Source organism: Oreochromis niloticus, linkage group LG13 (assembly GCF_001858045.2).
Source record: "Oreochromis niloticus isolate F11D_XX linkage group LG13, O_niloticus_UMD_NMBU, whole genome shotgun sequence".
NCBI lineage: Eukaryota > Metazoa > Chordata > Actinopteri > Cichliformes > Cichlidae > Oreochromis > Oreochromis niloticus.
The window spans coordinates 19,472,542-19,490,962 of record NC_031978.2 but is presented as its reverse complement, the minus strand read 5'-3'; the positions used below and the strand labels follow the sequence as shown (position 1 = coordinate 19,490,962).

The 18,421-nt window shown below is 37.8% G+C and overlaps 1 protein-coding gene and 1 long non-coding RNA gene across 5 annotated transcripts in view; one reads left to right on the top strand and one right to left on the bottom strand.

Moving 5' to 3' along the window:
• mcph1 (microcephalin 1) overlaps positions 1-15,480 on the bottom strand; it is a 34,398-nt gene extending 18,918 nt beyond the window's left edge. For 2 of the 4 annotated variants that reach the window (XM_019366398.2, XM_019366399.2), the window contains exons 1-13: positions 15,359-15,480; positions 13,429-13,493; positions 13,246-13,337; positions 11,351-11,469; positions 11,093-11,177; positions 10,495-10,606; positions 10,286-10,417; positions 10,103-10,183; positions 8,004-9,101; positions 5,564-5,679; positions 2,499-2,536; positions 2,212-2,374; positions 2,028-2,105 (exon numbers count right to left, since the gene is read on the bottom strand). In XM_019366398.2, coding sequence (XP_019221943.1) covers positions 2,028-2,105; positions 2,212-2,374; positions 2,499-2,536; positions 5,564-5,679; positions 8,004-9,101; positions 10,103-10,183; positions 10,286-10,417; positions 10,495-10,606; positions 11,093-11,177; positions 11,351-11,469; positions 13,246-13,337; positions 13,429-13,462 — 2,148 coding nt within the window. In that variant the 5' untranslated portion in view covers positions 13,463-13,493; positions 15,359-15,480. Of the gene's footprint in view, positions 1-82; positions 1,650-2,027; positions 2,106-2,211; positions 2,375-2,498; positions 2,537-5,563; positions 5,680-8,003; positions 9,102-10,102; positions 10,184-10,285; positions 10,418-10,494; positions 10,607-11,092; positions 11,178-11,350; positions 11,470-13,245; positions 13,338-13,428; positions 13,494-15,334 lie in introns of those variants that run through there. The other 2 variants (XM_019366400.2, XM_025897295.1) reach the window with 2 other exon arrangements.
• Positions 15,481-17,669: 2,189 nt separating this feature from the next.
• LOC112841928 (uncharacterized) lies at positions 17,670-18,421 on the top strand. The gene is made up of 3 exons (XR_003213422.1): positions 17,670-17,719; positions 18,088-18,222; positions 18,359-18,421. It is a non-coding gene; the product is annotated as an uncharacterized LOC112841928 (long non-coding RNA).

Below are 18,421 nucleotides of genomic sequence, written 5' to 3'. Positions count from 1 at the left end.
TAAACATCTGGTGAAAGTTATTTTTTTTGCATTGTGAACGTTTTTCAAAATGTAAATGTTAATGTAAAAATACCACAAAATGTTTCTCTTATGATAACACTGTTTTGCTATAGAGATTATATGTACATTTGTTGTTTAATTTATAAGTAGATTTTAAGGTTGGTTATAAACTTTATCATATAAGAAAGGAAATTTCTTATAGCTAGTTATTAATTTTATTGCACATGAAGGGAAATTAATTATTTTAATATAATTCTACAGTAGTGGGAATGTTTTTTAATCTGCATTTTTATGTAATGGTTCTTTTGAAGCTACAACAAACTACAACAAAGAAAAATTGGACAAGTTCGGAAGTGTAACTTTTCACCAGTTAACACTGGCTTTAGGAGATTAGGACATGTAATGCTTGAGCAGCTGTTATAAACCTCATATTGAATGTTTAAAATCAACCACAAGACAGAGAGATTGGTTCTGCATTGTAGTGGGTGACATAATAGTTAAGCATAAGTCATGTGACAAAGAATAAACAGCCTTGTGGATGCTGATCTGCCATACAGCTAAAGTGTTGTTTAAGATCTTTCAAATCTTTCTGTCATTTTATCTTTTCCAAAATACACAATAAATTCTACATGCTACAAACTTGTGATTTTGTTGTTGCCATTAATAGGTTCAGCTGCACATTTCAAATTTAAAGCCTCAAAGGACCAATGCATGTTTAGCTACTGATGGTAATCTAGAATGAGAAAAGCCATTCAAAGACACAGAGTAGCAAACTTGACTGCAAGACGACAGCTGAGTAATGTCTGTATAAAAACATTAGACCAATGACACAATCAAGAACAGACTAGAATTTCCAATGTTTGTCATCTTAAAATTTCATAAAAAATAAACAAAAAGAAACTATTTAAATCTGTTTTTGGATGTTCATCTAGAATTTTTCAAATTGTAAGAAATATGAAAAAGGGACTTAAGCCTGGTTTCCACATGTTGCATTATATATAGATAAACTGACAGGATATGTATTCAGTTTATATCGATATTTCAAGAGATATCAGATTGATGCAAACCTCCTGTTATTCTAATAAAGAGTAGTCTTCATCATTTGATTTCCACCACTTTATTGCTGGCCTAATGCAGAGACTGTAGAGGGATAGTTAAGAGTAGATCCATCACGGCTACAAAGATCTGAATTGGTACAAAAATGGCATAGCACCTGGCTATATGCTCTTGGAATAAAATAAATAAAAAATAACAAAAGAGAACCAAATTTCTATGAAGATGTATCAATATTTGAGCAGAGACAATGTTTTTCACAAATTATATGACAGAATAAAAAAAACAAAAGACAATACTATTAAAATCTGTTTCTATGATTAACTGGCCACAGCTGAAGGAACACCACACCACACAATAGAGGCCACAAGAATTGAATGAAAAAGGGAAGCGTGTGGTGTGCCAAATGATAGAAGGCCATGGGGATATAAAATATTTTATCTGTCACAACAAAAGCCATCATGCAATTTTAAGAGGAAACATGCTGACATTCGTCTACATTAAGACCCCAAGTCTTTCCTTGCAGGGCAGAACAGGACAGTGATTCATGAATGACAAGTGCAGGAAGAGGCAACATCCACAATTCACACAGGATGCTGCAGGAAAAACAAGCCTACTGTAAATGGATGACTGGCAGTAATGAGACTTAAAGCATGAGTGGAATGCTTTCTAGATTGTAATGTTTAAGGTGCCAATAAAATCTCTAAAATACAAGTCCTGGAAAAATAGAAAATATCTCTTGTTGCATTCGGAGAGTAATAAATTGGAGGAGACATTATTTAATACTGTTGAGTCATATCTGAAAAAGGCTTTAATCTCAAGGGGATTTTGAACTAGTTAAACCAATAACGATGTGAAGATAAGACGATACGGCTTTTTTACCCTACTGGAAAAAATAAAAAGCTTTCCTGTAAACTCAATGCTGGTAGTAAATCTGTCAAAGACCCTTTTACTAGTACTGTTTGAGTAGTTACCTGTGCTGCAGGAAATTGATCTGAAAGTTCATACGGCTCTTCTGGAATCCACTGCCTTTGCTCCAAAGACCAGAGTATCTACTCAAAAGAAAACATTTCAATTAGAGATAAGACAGAATCACCCTCCATCTTAACTTTGAAATAATATCAAATGACATCTTTGAAACATTTATAGTCGACGTACCCATTCAAATGAGAGGATCCAGCAGCCACGAGCTATACCCAGCAAAATATTGACAGTCCGCCTGTGTTCCCCAGACACCACATGAGTTGTGCTTTCACAAACACGGTCAACAACTGAAAAACCACCGAGTGCTTTCACCACTTGAACCACTGTGTTCTGCTTCCTACAAGAGACGAACAATAAGAATTAGATGCCTTCTTTTACCAACTTGCTAATTAACACAATAAAATTAAAGAATATGAAGAATATGAAGCTGGTGGTATTCATAGAAGCACATGCCTACTTACTCAGTAGGCATGCTTGTCATGACGAGTGTTCTCAGTGCCTGAAAGAAACATAAACCCACAAAGCTTACAAGAATGAACAAATGTGTGTTCGCATAAATGATAACCACACACTGCCCGCAAATGTTTGAATTTATGTCTGTGTTCATTGGTTTCACACCTCTTGTATTTTTCTTGGGTACTTATAATCCTTACAGTGTGTTACAGGAACAGCCATCACGTTTTTGGCAGTCAAGCATAAGTGGAGTAGATACAGAGTTTTGATCAAAAATGCATATTTGGATTCATTTGTTTCTTGGCTTGTGTTTATAGGAGTACAAATCAGAGAGAAAGAGAGAAATCTGTGAACAACAATCTTCACTTTAAAGTAGCCAAGCAGTAGCTACACAAAGAGACCAGGAAACTGAAACTGCATATTATACCTCTTTTGTGTGTAAATATTGTAATTTGATTTTTGTTGAATGACGCAGCACTGAACAAGTAAAAGAGTTTTTCTTTCAGTGGCAGTGCCCTTTTTTTTACAAGCCAGGTGAATATTTTGTTGCATTGAGGCAAAAACATCAAGGCCATGAGAAGATGAAAAACACTTTCAGAGACGCTGACTACTGTAACAACAGTAAATGTACAGCCTGGTGGATGTGGTCTATTTAACCACGTGCCTGGCACTAATACAGAAAAATATCATCAGCACAAACACCTAACCACAAACAGGACCACCAGACCTTTCCTGCCACAAACTGATATCAGCCCCCACCAAGCTGGAAGTCAGGGGTTAAGGTCTGCTGAGAACAGTAGAGCAAAAACCGTCCACAAGCTGACCCCATGCTGGTCAAAAAACACATTATCACCAAGAAGGCCCCTTGGGAAGGCAGTCAATGATTATGTCACTATTTTGATATTGCAATTTATTTTATAGACATTGAATGACTGGGGAAAAAAGTTGATGAAATGAGCTCATTTTAAATTCTTTCAAGCCAAGTCAAACAACTGAAAGTATGTGCAGATACTCTGAAAGTACCCTTAAAGAAACTCTATCTTATGCAGTGGTCAAGTTCTGGCACAAGAAAAGGGCAATGAGAATGAATTAGCCTCTGACAAAGAGCTGGTGTGAACCAGCAAAGCGGCAGAGCACAAACACTTGCAGCACAAATGAAGGAAATTCTTCTCAGTATGACTAGATCTCCTTGATGGCAACTATTCAGCACAAAGTTAAAATGAAGCAGTTCAGACAATCACGGAGAGCCAACAACAATAAAACAGCCAGGTTATTACTTAATGCAACACAGAATAATTTACATGAACATTAGTGAGGTTCACATAATATTTTTTGAGCATGTTGGAGAATTGTTTAACCTATAATAAACTAGGAAAACGATAGGGATGATATACCAGCAACTTTGTTAGGTACATCTGTTTAAACTGAGCAACAGAGTGGGGAAGAAAAATGATGAAGTGGCACTATTGTTGGTGCCAGAGAAGGGTCGCAGAACGTGGAAATTCTCTGAGTAGGGATGCGAATTGATAAGTAGTGATTCCGTGTAATGTGCCAAGTTACAAAGCTGAAACTGGTTTCCTGAACAAAATGAGTTCACGGTGCTCAAATGACCAACACTTTCACCTGATCTCAACCCAATAGAGGACCTTTGGGATGTAGTGGAACGCAAGATTCACAACATGAATGTGCAGCTGATAAATGTGGTCAATTATGTGATGCTATCATGTCAATATGGAGCAAAATCTCTGAGCAATGTTTCTAGCATCTTGCTGTTTTTCTGTGCAGTGAAGAAATAAGGCAAAAAACAAAAGCAGATCCAACCCAGTATTAGCAAGGTGTACCTAACAAAGAGACCAGTAAGTGTACATCCACAGTTTTAGTGCCGTAGACATAAGATCACAAAGTAAACTGACAATGCCAAAATATGATCTTTTAAAGAACTGCACCTTTGTGAGATATCTGAGAACAAGCAAAGGTAGGAAGTGTAAGACAAAAGAAGAGCAAAGGTCCCATTAATATCTGAGTTGTATTTAATAAATATAAGCTGATGACATTTCCAGAATTTTAAAATTATGTTACAAATGTGCAGTTTTAACCTAAAGCTGTGCAATATGAGTTTTAACTTTTATATAAGCACTTTTAAAGATAAGACAAGTAATTATCTCTGATGACTGTATTTCCCAGGACTATAGGGAGATTAATCCATCATCACAATCTTTACAAAACCAAAACAACAATTACAACCTCTTTGTAATCAAGCTATAATAAAGTTAACTAATAAAAGATCCTCCGGGGATATGACATCATCTTTGGTTTATTTCATCTACAGCTTGTTGAGGTTAGAAGTGTAACGAAAACACAACCCAGGTGCATTTCACAAGCAAGGAAGTTGTATGGTACCATCACAGAGGCAAAACACAGGAAACCCTAAGGACCAGACAGTACCGTCAGTAGCGTCAAACGCCTACAGCCGTGGAAGTGTATGACCTTACGGAGGAAATACTTATTAGGAAGTTACACACACCAGTGATGTTTGGTTTACTTCCTAAACTTCCTATATTACAGACAAACATGGGGAAAATAATCTTTTTTTCTCTTACACCATGTTCCCTTTTATCTATCTATGTGACGAAGGAAGATAAACAATGGGCTGTACAAAGCCCACACTGGCCGTAAGCTGGAAGTAACCACAGCCACTAAACTAGACAGAAAAGTAATATCAATGTGTGACTGAAAGGGTTAATATAGGCAATTTAGCAGGCAACAAAGCACAACAAAGAAAGCAACTATATAAATAAGAAAATAAGAGATTTATAATTAAAACTGCAAACTCCCATACACCAGCAATATCTTTAATGACTCAGTAAACCTCCCACTGGTGGCATTATACTTGTAACATCCTGTTTTTTGCAATTGCTTTCCAATTTTCCCACAACACAGTAGGAAATGTACCGTAAACATGCATTGTTCAGTGTAAAAATAATGTCTTTCAATTAAGGCATGGAGACTAAACTGTCAAACTGAAGAGTTGAATTCAATTAGACAGTTAGAACCAGATGTGATGTCTCCTTACCTTTGTTTTGTTAACCATTTTCTGTAGAGTCAAGCTGACTTGCTTATTGTGATTTCCTTCAGCTTCAGTTAGGCTCTCTGCAAAACCAGCTGCAACTGTACATTCATTTCCTCTACCTACATTGGAAAACAAGACAATTTAAAACTGTGTGTGTGTGGTGGAGGTGGGGTGGTTTTACATGAGCTATCACACAGCAGGTGCTGTTTTGTATGCGTGTGCATTCATGTCTGCACATTTGTGCACAGAAACATTAAATGAGAGCTGCAACTTTACACTACTTACTACCACATCACACTGTGCATTTCAATTTCTCTATAATTTTAACTGATCAGATTGCCCAGGATTACAACATGCTTACTTCATTTAGCTGGACAGTAAATAAAGCACTTAAATTTAAATGATCTGTCGATAGATGCTTAGTTTCTCCAGGTTTATACTTATCCTGTTGAGGATCTTGGGAGTCAGACCTCAGCATTCATTGGGAAATATGTAAACAGAGACAATAATCTAACTTGCAACTTGCAAAATGAAACCAGAGAAAAGCCACAGTGACATAGGAAGATCACTTTTGTTTGCAACTTAAATCTAATTTAACAGTGTGCTATATATATAATAAGATATTAGGCCTTTAACAGTTAAACACAACTACAGATTATTATGAGAGAGCTTTCATAAAGGCCTCATTTGTTTATTAATATTATCTTGCTACATAACTTTGCACTTTGCTGTAACAAAACAAATTTCCCACCTGTGGGACTAATAAAGGTCATCTTATCTTATCTTATCCATGCATTACAAAAATGTTCAGACTGGCTGGAATAATGATACTGCAAACCGTGTGAAGCCACACACAACCCCAGGGATTATAGACAACAGTATAAAACTTCAACATCTGTGAAGATTCCCACCATGTTATCAATATGATTTGTTCAGTTCATAATGAGGAAGTCATTAGAGCAGACCAGACCTTAGTCCTGGGTTCATTTTTATCCCAAACCCCCCAAAAAGTTGAGACACTGTAAAATGTAAATAAAAACACAATGTCATGATCTACAAGTCTCATAAATCCACATTTTATTCACAGAAGAACAGATAAATCATCTCAAATCTTTAAATTGAGAAAGTGTACCATTACATTTTTTTTTTTTTTTTAAAGTTCATTTTGAATTTTATACCAGCAACATGTCTCAAAATCCTAGGTCCATGTTTTCCACTGTGTAGCATCCCCTCTTCATTTAATACGAGTCTATAAACATCTGGGAACTGAGGAGACCAGCTGCTGGACTTTTGAGAGATGAATGTTGTCCCATACTTGTCTGACATAGGATTCTAGCTCCTTAACAGTCCTTGATCTTCTTTCCAGATTTTTTATTTCACAAGTCAGTTCAGCACCCAGACTTCGTTTATAAAGCCACAATGTTGTAATAGATCGAGTATGCAGTTTAGTATCATCTTGCTGAAATATAAAAAGCTTTCCCTCACAAACATGTTTGTATGGGAACAGATTTTCCTCTGAAACTTATCTAGCACTGATGGTACCTTTCCAGATGTGCAAGCTGCCAATTCCATAAGCATTAATGCACCCTCAGACTATCAGAGATGCAGTCTTTTAAAGTGAGTGCTGACAAGCCAGATTGTCCCGTTCCTCTTTAGGCCAGAGGATGTGACATCCATGTTTTCCAAAGAAATTTCAAATTTCTTTGGAAAATTTTGATTCATCAGACCACAGAATAATTTTCCGCTTTAAATGAGTCCTGAATAATGTTCACATAAGGCCTTTTTGCATCACTGAGCTTTAATCTGCATTTGTGGATGGCATGACAACCTGTTTACAGACAATGACCTCTAGAAGTGTTCCTGAGCCCATGCAGTCATTTCCTTGTTAGAACCATGCCAGTTTTAAAGCAGGGCTGCCTGAGGGCCTGAAAATCACAGGCACGCAGTATCGATTTTTAGCCCTAATTTCTCCAGTAACTGGAGAATGATAAGATATTCATAGTATAGCATAGTTTCCAAAACTTTAATATTCTGAAAGTGGTCCACAAGTTTTAGTTTTTTTATGCAGATTGGTGACTCTCTGCCTAAGATGATCTTTTGTATAAAAGTTACAGACCTGTTGCCAGTGAACCTAATCAATTTAGTAATATTTCTCCAGCAGTTTCTTTTCAAACGTCTTGTCAGCCCATTCCATCCTTTCTGAAACGTGTTGCTGCATTCAAAATCCAAATGAGCTCCTATTTTTCATGAAATGCAAAATGTCTAAGTTTGACATTTGATATGTTTTCTATGTTTTGTTGTGAATAAGATTATTTTATGAGACTGGCAAATCATTTTATTGTTTTTATTTAATTCTTACATAGCATCCCAACTTTTTTTTTTTTTTTTTTAAAGAACTGGGGTTGTATTACACTTTCTAAATTCTGGCACTCATACTACTCACTTTCCACAATCTGAGAAGGAACACTGAAATCAGAGTTTTTCTGCAGCTCTGGCACAGCTTTAAACTCTGGTAACGCAGTTTGTTGGCCTGAAGACGATGCACTGCTTGTTTCTGTTGTTTCACTTGTAGTTTTATTGATGCTTGTAAATGTTGAGGTGCTTTGTCTTCGCCTTTTCCCCGTTGGCTTTTTATTAACGCTTGGACTATCCAACATAGGCAAAGATTCTTCCCCTTGATGAGTTTGGGTTTCAATACTAGTTTCAGACTGCTGATCAAAATGTTTACCAGTGTCACTTTCTTCCAGTTTCCTCTTTTTTTGACCCTTTGGTCCAAAGATTTCACTTCTTCGTTTTTTACTCGCTGGGAGAGGATCCAAATTAAAAGGTATTTTAATATCGCTTGCCACCGGTAGATTAAGTGACCGAGGTCTTTGTTTTCTCTGGCTGTGGTTAGCTGAAGAGAAATAGTCCTCAAACACGTCATCACGTCCATCAGCCGTACCGGGGGTGCCACATTTGTGTTCACTGGATGAAGTGAAAGATCGTACCAATGCTGAAAATGACTGTCGAGCCCGTTTGGGGTTTTTCTGTCCTGAAGCAGCACCACCTCGTACAGGTGATGAGAGGCAGCTAGAGGATTCCAGAGTGTCAGGAAAAATATGGGATTTAGTCTCTGCTACAGAGTTTACTTTTGTGTTTTTTTCTTTTCTTTTCTCAGATTTATTAGGTGTTAATTTAGGTGACTTCATCTGTGATTGCGTTCCTTCTTTCTGATCGTTCTTACTGTTGTCAGACTTCCTGTCCTGACAAGGACTTTGTAAAAAATCTATAGATTTGTCTTTATCCATTTCTTTTTTTCTAACCAAGGTTCTCCGTGACTTCTTTTGTTTATTTCCTTCTTCATGCTCAGAGTCAGGGCAGGCAGGCACACTTATGACCTGTTCAGCCACACGATGGCTGGGTGAGAGGCAGTCTTTCCTGTGGGACAGCTCAAGATGTTCATGGTCTCTGACATCTGTGTGTGTTCTCCCCTCTTCCTTATCAGGTGAGTAACCAAGTTCAGGAACAGAAGCACTGGAATCATCGTCTGACTGGTCATCTATGTAGGAGAAAGAATAACAGAAACTAATTGTACACAGAAACAGAAGTTAAGGTGTAATAATAACAATAATAATAATAATTCAATTGTTTCATACTTATTTTAACCACCTTCCGTCCATTGTTTTGCTTTGCAGTGTGGCTGTTGGGATTACTAATAATTCTCGCCCTTATACAAATATATGAATACAAAATATACGGGCAGCTGTTTGCCTTTCACACATCCAGATTGAACACTACACCCCCACAGTAATTGCGTGAAGTGGTAAAACTAAATAACAGGTGGTGAAGAGAGCTGTATATATATAACAAAATAAAAACACCAGGATATTTTCTTAGGAGAGGATACTACAAAGCAACACTGTACTGCAGTCACCATAAATCTATCCAAAGGCTCTCGATTACCCTCTTGATTACAGTGTCTTTTTCTTTGTGTGTGTTCTGTTCTTGGCAATCCAAGACAGTCAATAAAGACGTCCCTAAGGGAACACTTTTAGCCCACTGATATTTAATTCTATTCGCTGTACACAGAAACTCAACACTGTATTGGTCAATTTAATTTAAGCTGTACCATTTTGTTTGCCAACTGCAGCACTATAAAACAGCTTCTCTCTTGCATGTTGTTTCTGAAATCCCTTCAGACATTTCCTGTTTAATTTTAAATGAATACATTTCACTAGAACATGTACTATTGATGTTTCCAATCCTACTGATGCACTAAATGGGCATCTAATTGATACAGTCTGGCATTATAAATAGGAGTCTGGCTTGAGAGCTCTTACTGTTACAAGGGATACAATGCTGGTCTTGTAATTGAGAAACCAAAAAGAAAAACTGGCTGAAAAAGAAAAAAAGAAAATAAACCATCCTGTCTAAATTCGATTACAGACCCCTTTCCTTTCTTAGCAATATACAAGCTTACTTTCTGTGTTATGAAAGATAAATATCACACTACCATTGCCTGTAGATCGATATATCAATAACAGCACCCAGTTTTCTTACACGTTAATTTGAGGACACTCGGTGAGCTCCCAAGAGAAGGCTTCAATCTGGTGGGTGAGGGAGATTCAACCATTTGTGAAGCTGAAAGGCAGTGACATTTTCATGAGTTGGCTTCCTTTCAAAGATCCTGAAATATTTCAAGTCTGTCAGTCCATCAGGCTGTTCACCTGCTGCTGCACTTACCTGTGGGTGAAAGGTTTTCTCGTTTATCCTTCATGTCTTTCAAACGCTGAGCCATATATTCTGACCTTTTAAAAGCAGGGCTATAAACTATTCCATTCTCCTCGTCAATAATGATGGGTGACACATCTGTAACTGTGAAGAAAAGGAAGTATGAAATGGTAGACAAAAAACAAAAACAAAAAAAATCCACTGCTGTTATAACCTTTTACCTATTGGTTCTTTTGGAGCAAGCTCTTTCCTCATCTTATCTAATTTCTTCCTCATGCGCCTGTCATTTTCAGGTGTCCTCTCTGGAGAATCTTTTGGCTGCATGCAACGATGCTACGTGAAGCAAATACGGACAGAATACATTTTTGAATAGTTTTAGATGAAAATCACTGATTTTAACACACAGATTACAGTAAACACACAGGTGAACAAACAACATAAACAGGACACACAGACAGGTGATAAGAGCAACAATTAATTTATTTTTCATTAATTTGCAGTGACTTCTTGCTCAAAGGAGATCAGCAAAATAGCACAAACAGCATAACTGAACCACCAGGCTCCCTGACTGGCAGGTTTTTCTTGGCTCAAAATTGGCTTTGGGGATTACATGCATAATAACAGCTGGTACATATATTTAAGATAAAGAATGTGTTACCTTCAAACAATCAGATTTAATTTAGTGACTTCTCTGTATTTATACATCAGGATAAATAGAAATGGGAATATTCACACTTTGTTAGTGATCCCAAATAAACACACTGCTTATTTACAGCTTACAATAAGATCAAAATAATCATCGAGGTGCATCTCACTCACTTTCTTGTTCTTCAGCACAGGATTGCTTTCATCATTTGACGCTGCAAATAACTCCTCATCCACACGCACGCCATCATCATAACAGCTGAACATCATTTCACAAAAAAATAAGAAAAGGCACACAACATCTTAAAAAGTTTCATGAAAGCACAATAACAACAACAACAACAACAACAAAAAACCCCCAAAACAAACAAAAAACAAAACATGATGGACCCTTAAATTCAAAACTACTAACCTCTTGAGTGTAATTCTTACCTTCTTATCCAGAGAACAGTGACGAGATGCACATTACTTTTTTTGGCTTTTCTCCACGTCGCTGGACGACCACTTTGGAAGACTACATGTGTGACTTGCTTATTGAAGGTTTTTGATACCTGTAAAACAAGGGTAATCAGTTTGCATATATCTACAGCAAGCATATACATTAGGTCTCCAAGAATTTGGACAATGACAATGAATTTTTCAAAGCTTTTGCTCTGTACATCTCCACAGTGGATTTTAACCTCCTAGGACCTGGCGTCCACATATGTGGGCATCACATTCTGGGTTGTCTAGACCAAAATACTATATTTTGCTCTACAAGGGCCCGATATCCACTTACGAGGATATTATACTGCCAATGTTCTATCGTCCTGATATGGATCTGATTTTTCCTCAGAAACAAAAATCAGGTAAAAAAAAAAAAAAAAAAAAAAAAAAAAAAAAAAAAAAAAAAAGCAGGTAATTCTTTGTTTTCATACTCATCAGGTCCCAATCAGCCCCAAATAGCATAGAGAAGTTAAAAATGCCTGCCATGAAAGAGTTCGGGTCTTAAGAGGTTAACAATCACACAATCAAGATGTGAAGCACAGACATTCAGCTTCAATTCAATGGGTTTGATAAAATTGTTGTCATATATATTTCTATATAGTATCCATTTTTCAGAGGCTCAAAAGTAATGGGACAACTGATTGACAGGCAATTTCATGGCTAGGTTGAGGCCTGTTTCCTTGTTACTTAATAATAAATGAAGCAGATAGAAGATCTGGAGTTGATTCAATGGTTGAATTAGCTGCTTACAGGAAATCTAAATATGAGGCCCAAACAGATGTTGATGCAAATAATGCAGGCAAAACAAACAAAAAAAATCCCCACAGAAATGGAAAAATGAATATTCTGGTAAATTCTTAAAGGGAAGAAATGCACTGGCCAGCTCATTGAAAGGTCTGACCAGCCACAGAAAACGACTAGTGTGGATCATGACAGAATTATTTTCATGGTTAAGAAATATCTTCTTTTTGATGTCTTCATGAATGAAAACACTTGAGAACAAGAAGGTCAGCATAAGGCTTTACCCAAAAATATCTAAAAGAGCTGTCACATTTCAGGAAAAACGGAATCTTTGGACAAATGAAACCAAAATTAAGGAACGGGTTATGATCCAAAGCATACCAACCCATTTAGAGGCAATGTTACAGCATGGGCGTGTATGGTTGCCAGTGGGTACCAAGTGGCTTACATTATCAGCAACCATCATCAGTGGTTACTGATGATGTGACTGCTGGTAGATGTAGTAGGATGAATTGTGTGTGAAAGTAAAAGTGTACTTAGCTATAATCTGTACCAATCTGTAATCTGCTTGAATTCAGCCAAATGCTGTAAAACTGATCAGATAGCACTTTATAGTGCAAATGAATAATGACCCAAAGCATACTTCAAAAGCAACCCAAAAGTTTCTCTAGGCAAAGAAATGGGACATTCTTCAATGGCCAAGCCATTCACACACATCTCAATAGGCCATGATTTTCAAGTATTAAATACAAAACTGAAGACAGAGAAACCCACAAACAAGCAACAATAGTTTTATAGTGTTAAACAGATTCCTGATATTTAAAATTCCTTTGGAGTCTCTGAAAATATATTTGTAAATGAAAAGTAATTGGACACCGGCTGTGATTCCTAATCAGTAAATACAATACTTAAACCTCTTGACTGAAAACTGAAAGTCTGCACATAAATCACATCTTGACAGTTCAATTTAAAATGAACTCTGATGGTGTAAAGAGGCAATAATCCAAAAATCGTCTTGTTGTCTAAAGACGCATGGACTCAACTTTATTTAAACAGCCTGTAAAAACAACAAACACAATAAAGTGAAAATAATGTCTCACCTGAGCTCCCATTTCCAGGAGCTGCTGAACGAATGTTTTTGAGTAGTTTCCTGTTTTGTCGGTTGACCACACATCAACATAGGCAACAACATCTGCAGACACATTGAACAGAGTTTCACACTTAAACCCATAGTCATAAACCTCAGCCTGGATCTATTGCAATAACACCAAGATGTGCAATACCTTTAAGAACTGACGAGTTGGTCGTTGTGGTCATAACTGTCCTCTTTACCTCCGAAACACAGATACTAGAGAATAAAAAAAGACATACTGTGAGCTTGTGACCTAGCAGACTGCATGCATTTTATCCTGTGACACTTTTAAGGACAAGAAAACTGGCTGATTTATATTATTTACAATACCGAGTCACATGACTAACTTATTAGCCTAAAAAAAAATTTGACATTTTTTGAAATTAAAAGTTTAGCTTCATCAGTCCAAAGACATTCTTACTGTGACACAAGGAAACACAAGGAAATTGTTCATCCTGGTCCATACTACATCAGAAATGTATCAATGACAGTCAATCATTCAAGTGTGTCAAGTGTTGAAATCAAAGCTACAAATCAGAAATACATTATGTAACTGATAATTTAACTATATAAATAGCATTAATAGTACTGCGGCAGTCTGAGCAGCATAAGTAAGGGATGGTTCAGGGTTACCTGATCCAGTCATAGCTATAAGCTTAATCATTTTTTTAGCCCAACCTTAGAAGTACAATGATGTCTGTCTCCCAAATGCAAACTGGCAGCTGGTTCCACAGAAGAGAAGAGTGAAAGCTTAAGCCTCTGCTTCTCATTCTACTTTTAGAAACTCTAGGCATCACCAGTAAGCCGTCTAGTTTACACTCTGATCCCTGATTTAGACTTCTGCTACAAATCTATGTCATAACTTTAACTGTAACCAGAAACCCCCTTAAACCCTACACCATAATTTTCCACATATCTCGGGAGATGTGCAAATCACGAGATATCTCGAGTTGACGCAGCCCACCATGACTAAACGGCATGGGAGGTTACGGTGTAGGGTTAATAGAGGTTTGCAGTTATGATATAGATTTTCTGCATAACTCTAAATCCAAATGAAAGGGAAACACTCTTAAGATATGACAGAAAAGGATTTGAAATTAAATTCTGAATTTAACAGGGAGCCAATGAAAATTATATCCCTTTCAGTACTCTTGCTGCAGTGTTTTGGGTTAACTGTAGGAATTTTAGGGAACTTTTGGAGCGACTTGCTAATAACAAATCACAATAGTCCAATAAGTAATGAATGCATGAACTAGTTTTTCAGCATCAATATGCAACAGAGGGTGTTTCTCATTTTAGAGACACTGCGCAGATGAAAGTAACCAGTCCAACACATTTGTTTTATGTGCACACCAAGTCAAAAATGACTCCTAGGTTCCTCACAATGTCTCTGGAGGTCAACATATCTGGTTAGACACCATGTTTATCAGATTTTTAGGGTCAAAAATAACAACCCTCAGTTTTGTCTGAGTTTAGGGTATCAGATCCTGACAACTTTGTTCGAATTGAGAATAACAAGCGAGCTACGTAGTAATATTGTGTCAAATCAATTATTCAATTACCCCAAGCACTTCTTGATAAATTACTCAAGGCACAGACGCTTGCTGGGGTTACATGCTTAAACTTGAACGAATACCACAGCACTGCAAATTATGAATATACTCTCTGTGCGAGGTACATACAAAATATATGACGACTTCTAACCTTTGTACTAACTCGTAATTTAAATCAAATTATTAAAACGCTTAATTTTACTGTTAGCTAACTAAACCACCTATTAGTGAAATTGACTCAAGGCAGGTTATCAAACATATGGATATGACATTAATTACTGTGTAACGTAAAACATATAGGGCAGAGTCGTTAAATTTAACACGTATCAAAGTGCATGAATGAATGCCAGTAACGTTAACAAAACCGTTAGGCTGCATTTTGATGCTAAACTCGCGAAGCTAACCATGGTGGGCGTCTATGATTCATACTTCCGCTGACACATGCATTTCACTTGTTGTGACTTTTAGGAGTCCGAAGACGTGAAAGAAGATATAAACACGCACTTTCAGAGGTTGCCGTTGACTTACTTTGCGTGGCAGTCACTTTTAAATCGCACAGTTTCGACCAACAACTCACTCCTGCTTGTATTGTTCGCGCGTGCAGTTTGCGGAAATTATGGATTCTGGGACAAACAGCTATGATTGGTTATAGAGATTGACAGACCACGTGACTTTCGCGCATTGCATGCCGGGAGGTGGTGGAAAAACATTCAAAGTACCGCATTAAATGCAAGCATTTGCAGCGCCGCAAAACGTTTATTCTCCGGTTCCAGTACCTTCTTGCTTTTTTCTTTCCTCACCAAAAAAAGAACGTACAAAACGAAGGAGAACAATGCCGGACCGTACAGAGACAGACTTGACGAAAAGGCAAAGAAAAGGTACGAGGAAAATATTAAAGGAGTGAAAGGGTCAGACCCTTACCAGCACACAGAGTGGACAAAAGACGTCAGCGTACTGCCCAACTTCCACCACGCTCAGATTTATAATTTCTACGGTTCTTGGAGTGAGTGCATACACTCATGAAGTTTTTAGTAACTTCAGGTCATTGCAACAAGCCCAGGTACAGTTTACCGACGGATGGGTACAGGACCTTGAAATGCACCGTGTAGAACACAAGACCATCGTACGAACAAAGGTAAGTTTACCAGTCTCACAAATCGTCTTCATAAACGTGGCAATTATTATATATATTATATTATATGCCCAGTCTGGATCGCATTCCAGCATTTCGTAGGCTGGTTTGCCAACAAAATACAGCAAACATTACACACAGCAGCATAGCGCGATGATTTCTGTTCAGCGCCAATTAAGACGTATTAACTACCACAAAACACTTACCTTTGTGGAAATGCTTGGAGCAGACTAACATGTGAGGTGGAGTGTTTTCGAACGTTATATTAGGTCTTCTGATAGCGGCAATCCAGGCCATCCGTCGCCTATTCGTGACTTCGGAGACATGGCTTGGACAATTTCTCTTCCACGCCGGAATCCGATAAAAAACAATCGCATTTCCCGTCGACTTCACGCGGCTGTCGTTCGCCCGACTTGTGCAGTTAATAATACAACAGCTTCTTGCCATTTTTTTGTTTCTTTTTATCGCTGTGTAACTGATTTCTATTGAAAGCCTGTGCCGCTAGTACCTCTTGCCACTACTTACCAGAATCCTTTGCGGTTTTACCCCTGAATGACGTCACATTTTCAATCTCTATCCGGTTGTTCAGTGATGACGCGACGAATCCTACTTCCGGGCCTAAAGTAGCCTGCGTTTAATATGGCTTTTGTGTTGTTAACATGTTTAATGCTTTGTATTTTCTTCTATTTAATCTCAAAAAGCTCATAAAACAGTCAGTGATCACCATTGACCTCCCTCGGTTTTTATTACCGCTAATCATTTATTTAAGCTCAGTTTTTAAAACCTTACGATGTAACTACAGCACAGCCCATGCAGCAGTATATGAATAACTAACCTCGTATTGTGGATGGATTATCTCAGTTGTTCTCCTGGCTGAAGTTTGGTCTGTTTACAGCATCCTGCCATGCGATTACATTTGTTCCTGACCACTGAGAACACTCACGTTAACTTTTATCGAGTGGAAAAAAAGTTAGCTTGTTTATATTATGCTAACATAGCTGTGTCGCTAGCGGTCACGTAGCACATCATTATATACCAGCTAGCCAAACTTCAGTAACCCTACAAACGTCACTGCTGTTTAGTTTTCTGTCTTCATTTATGTTGGAAGTGATAGCAGAGCTGTACGTTTGAATTTGTTTCTAAACCCCTGCAGTCAGGACATGCTATATTGTATTTAGATGGAAGCTAGCGAGCTAACTTCCTGCTAACTTCTAACTCCGTTAAATGTCATAAATTCCGTTTTCATGGATGCCTGGATGTTAAACTCAATTGTTAGACCTGGTAGAGAAGAACGCTGATCATTTTATTAAAGATGAAAGACTTTAGACAGTGTTTTAACTCTCAGTAATGCCACAGTGATCATCTGATATATTGACCTGCAGCAGAGTTTAGGCCCAGACACGGCTAGTGACGTCAGACTGAACAACCGGATAGGGCTTTGGAGTTGACGTCACTGGAGGTGGGCCACGCCCCCTTTCCGCCATGACAGTAGGCTAGACACAGGATACAGCTTCAGCTATGGTTCGTACGTGTTGTGTTATCAGTTCCAACGTTTGATCACACGATCGTGAAGGCAAGAAGCTGGATAATGGGCTCTCTTTTCATCGTTTTTCAACCTGGAGGCAACGTGAGGGATCCCATGTATCCGATATTACTAAACAAAGACGTCAGGCTTGCATTGCAGCGGTGAGACGAGCGGATCGAGTTCTGTGCAATCCCCAGCTTTTTGTTGGTTTGCTCTCCGCATCTTCTTTCCGGTGAGTTCTAAATTAATTCATATCACTATTAAAATGCTTTTAGTGTTATTTTCAATGTGCTGAGGTCATAGATAATGAGATAAAACATGCTAATGTGTGATGCTGCAGAACCACGTCATGTCATCATGTCGACTGAGTAGCTTATGATTTAGCATTATTGCAGGCAAACCAGCATATGAAATGGATGTAACAAATCCAGACTGGGCACCAACACTGCTCATGGGCCTCTAAAAACATACTAAATTGCTCTCATTGTACACTAATCCGCACATAACTTCCAGATGAATCACACACCTGTCATGTGCACTAATTTTATCTTACCGCCTTTGTCCTATCCCGATCTTTGCATACCTTGTCTGTGGAGTCAGCGCATACACAGCAAACCAGTTTAAGAATTATAAATCCCTGGAGGCCCACATCCAATTCACGAACGGCTGGGTGCAAGATTTGTCCATCTTTATGCCTCCACGCTGCGACAACTGTACGTTGTCGTTAAGACAAAGGTAAGTCGGTTTGAACATGATAACTTTCTAAACAACTTCCTTGTTACAGTTTTTGATTTGCACGTACAGCCAAACCATCTATATTAGCCTGGGTCATTACAGACTTTTTATTAAAAGTGGTTTTTGTGTGTTTCAGGTACTGCACTCACAACGACTGAATGAAACTGCACTGTGACCTCGTTGTGTGGACACAGAGAGA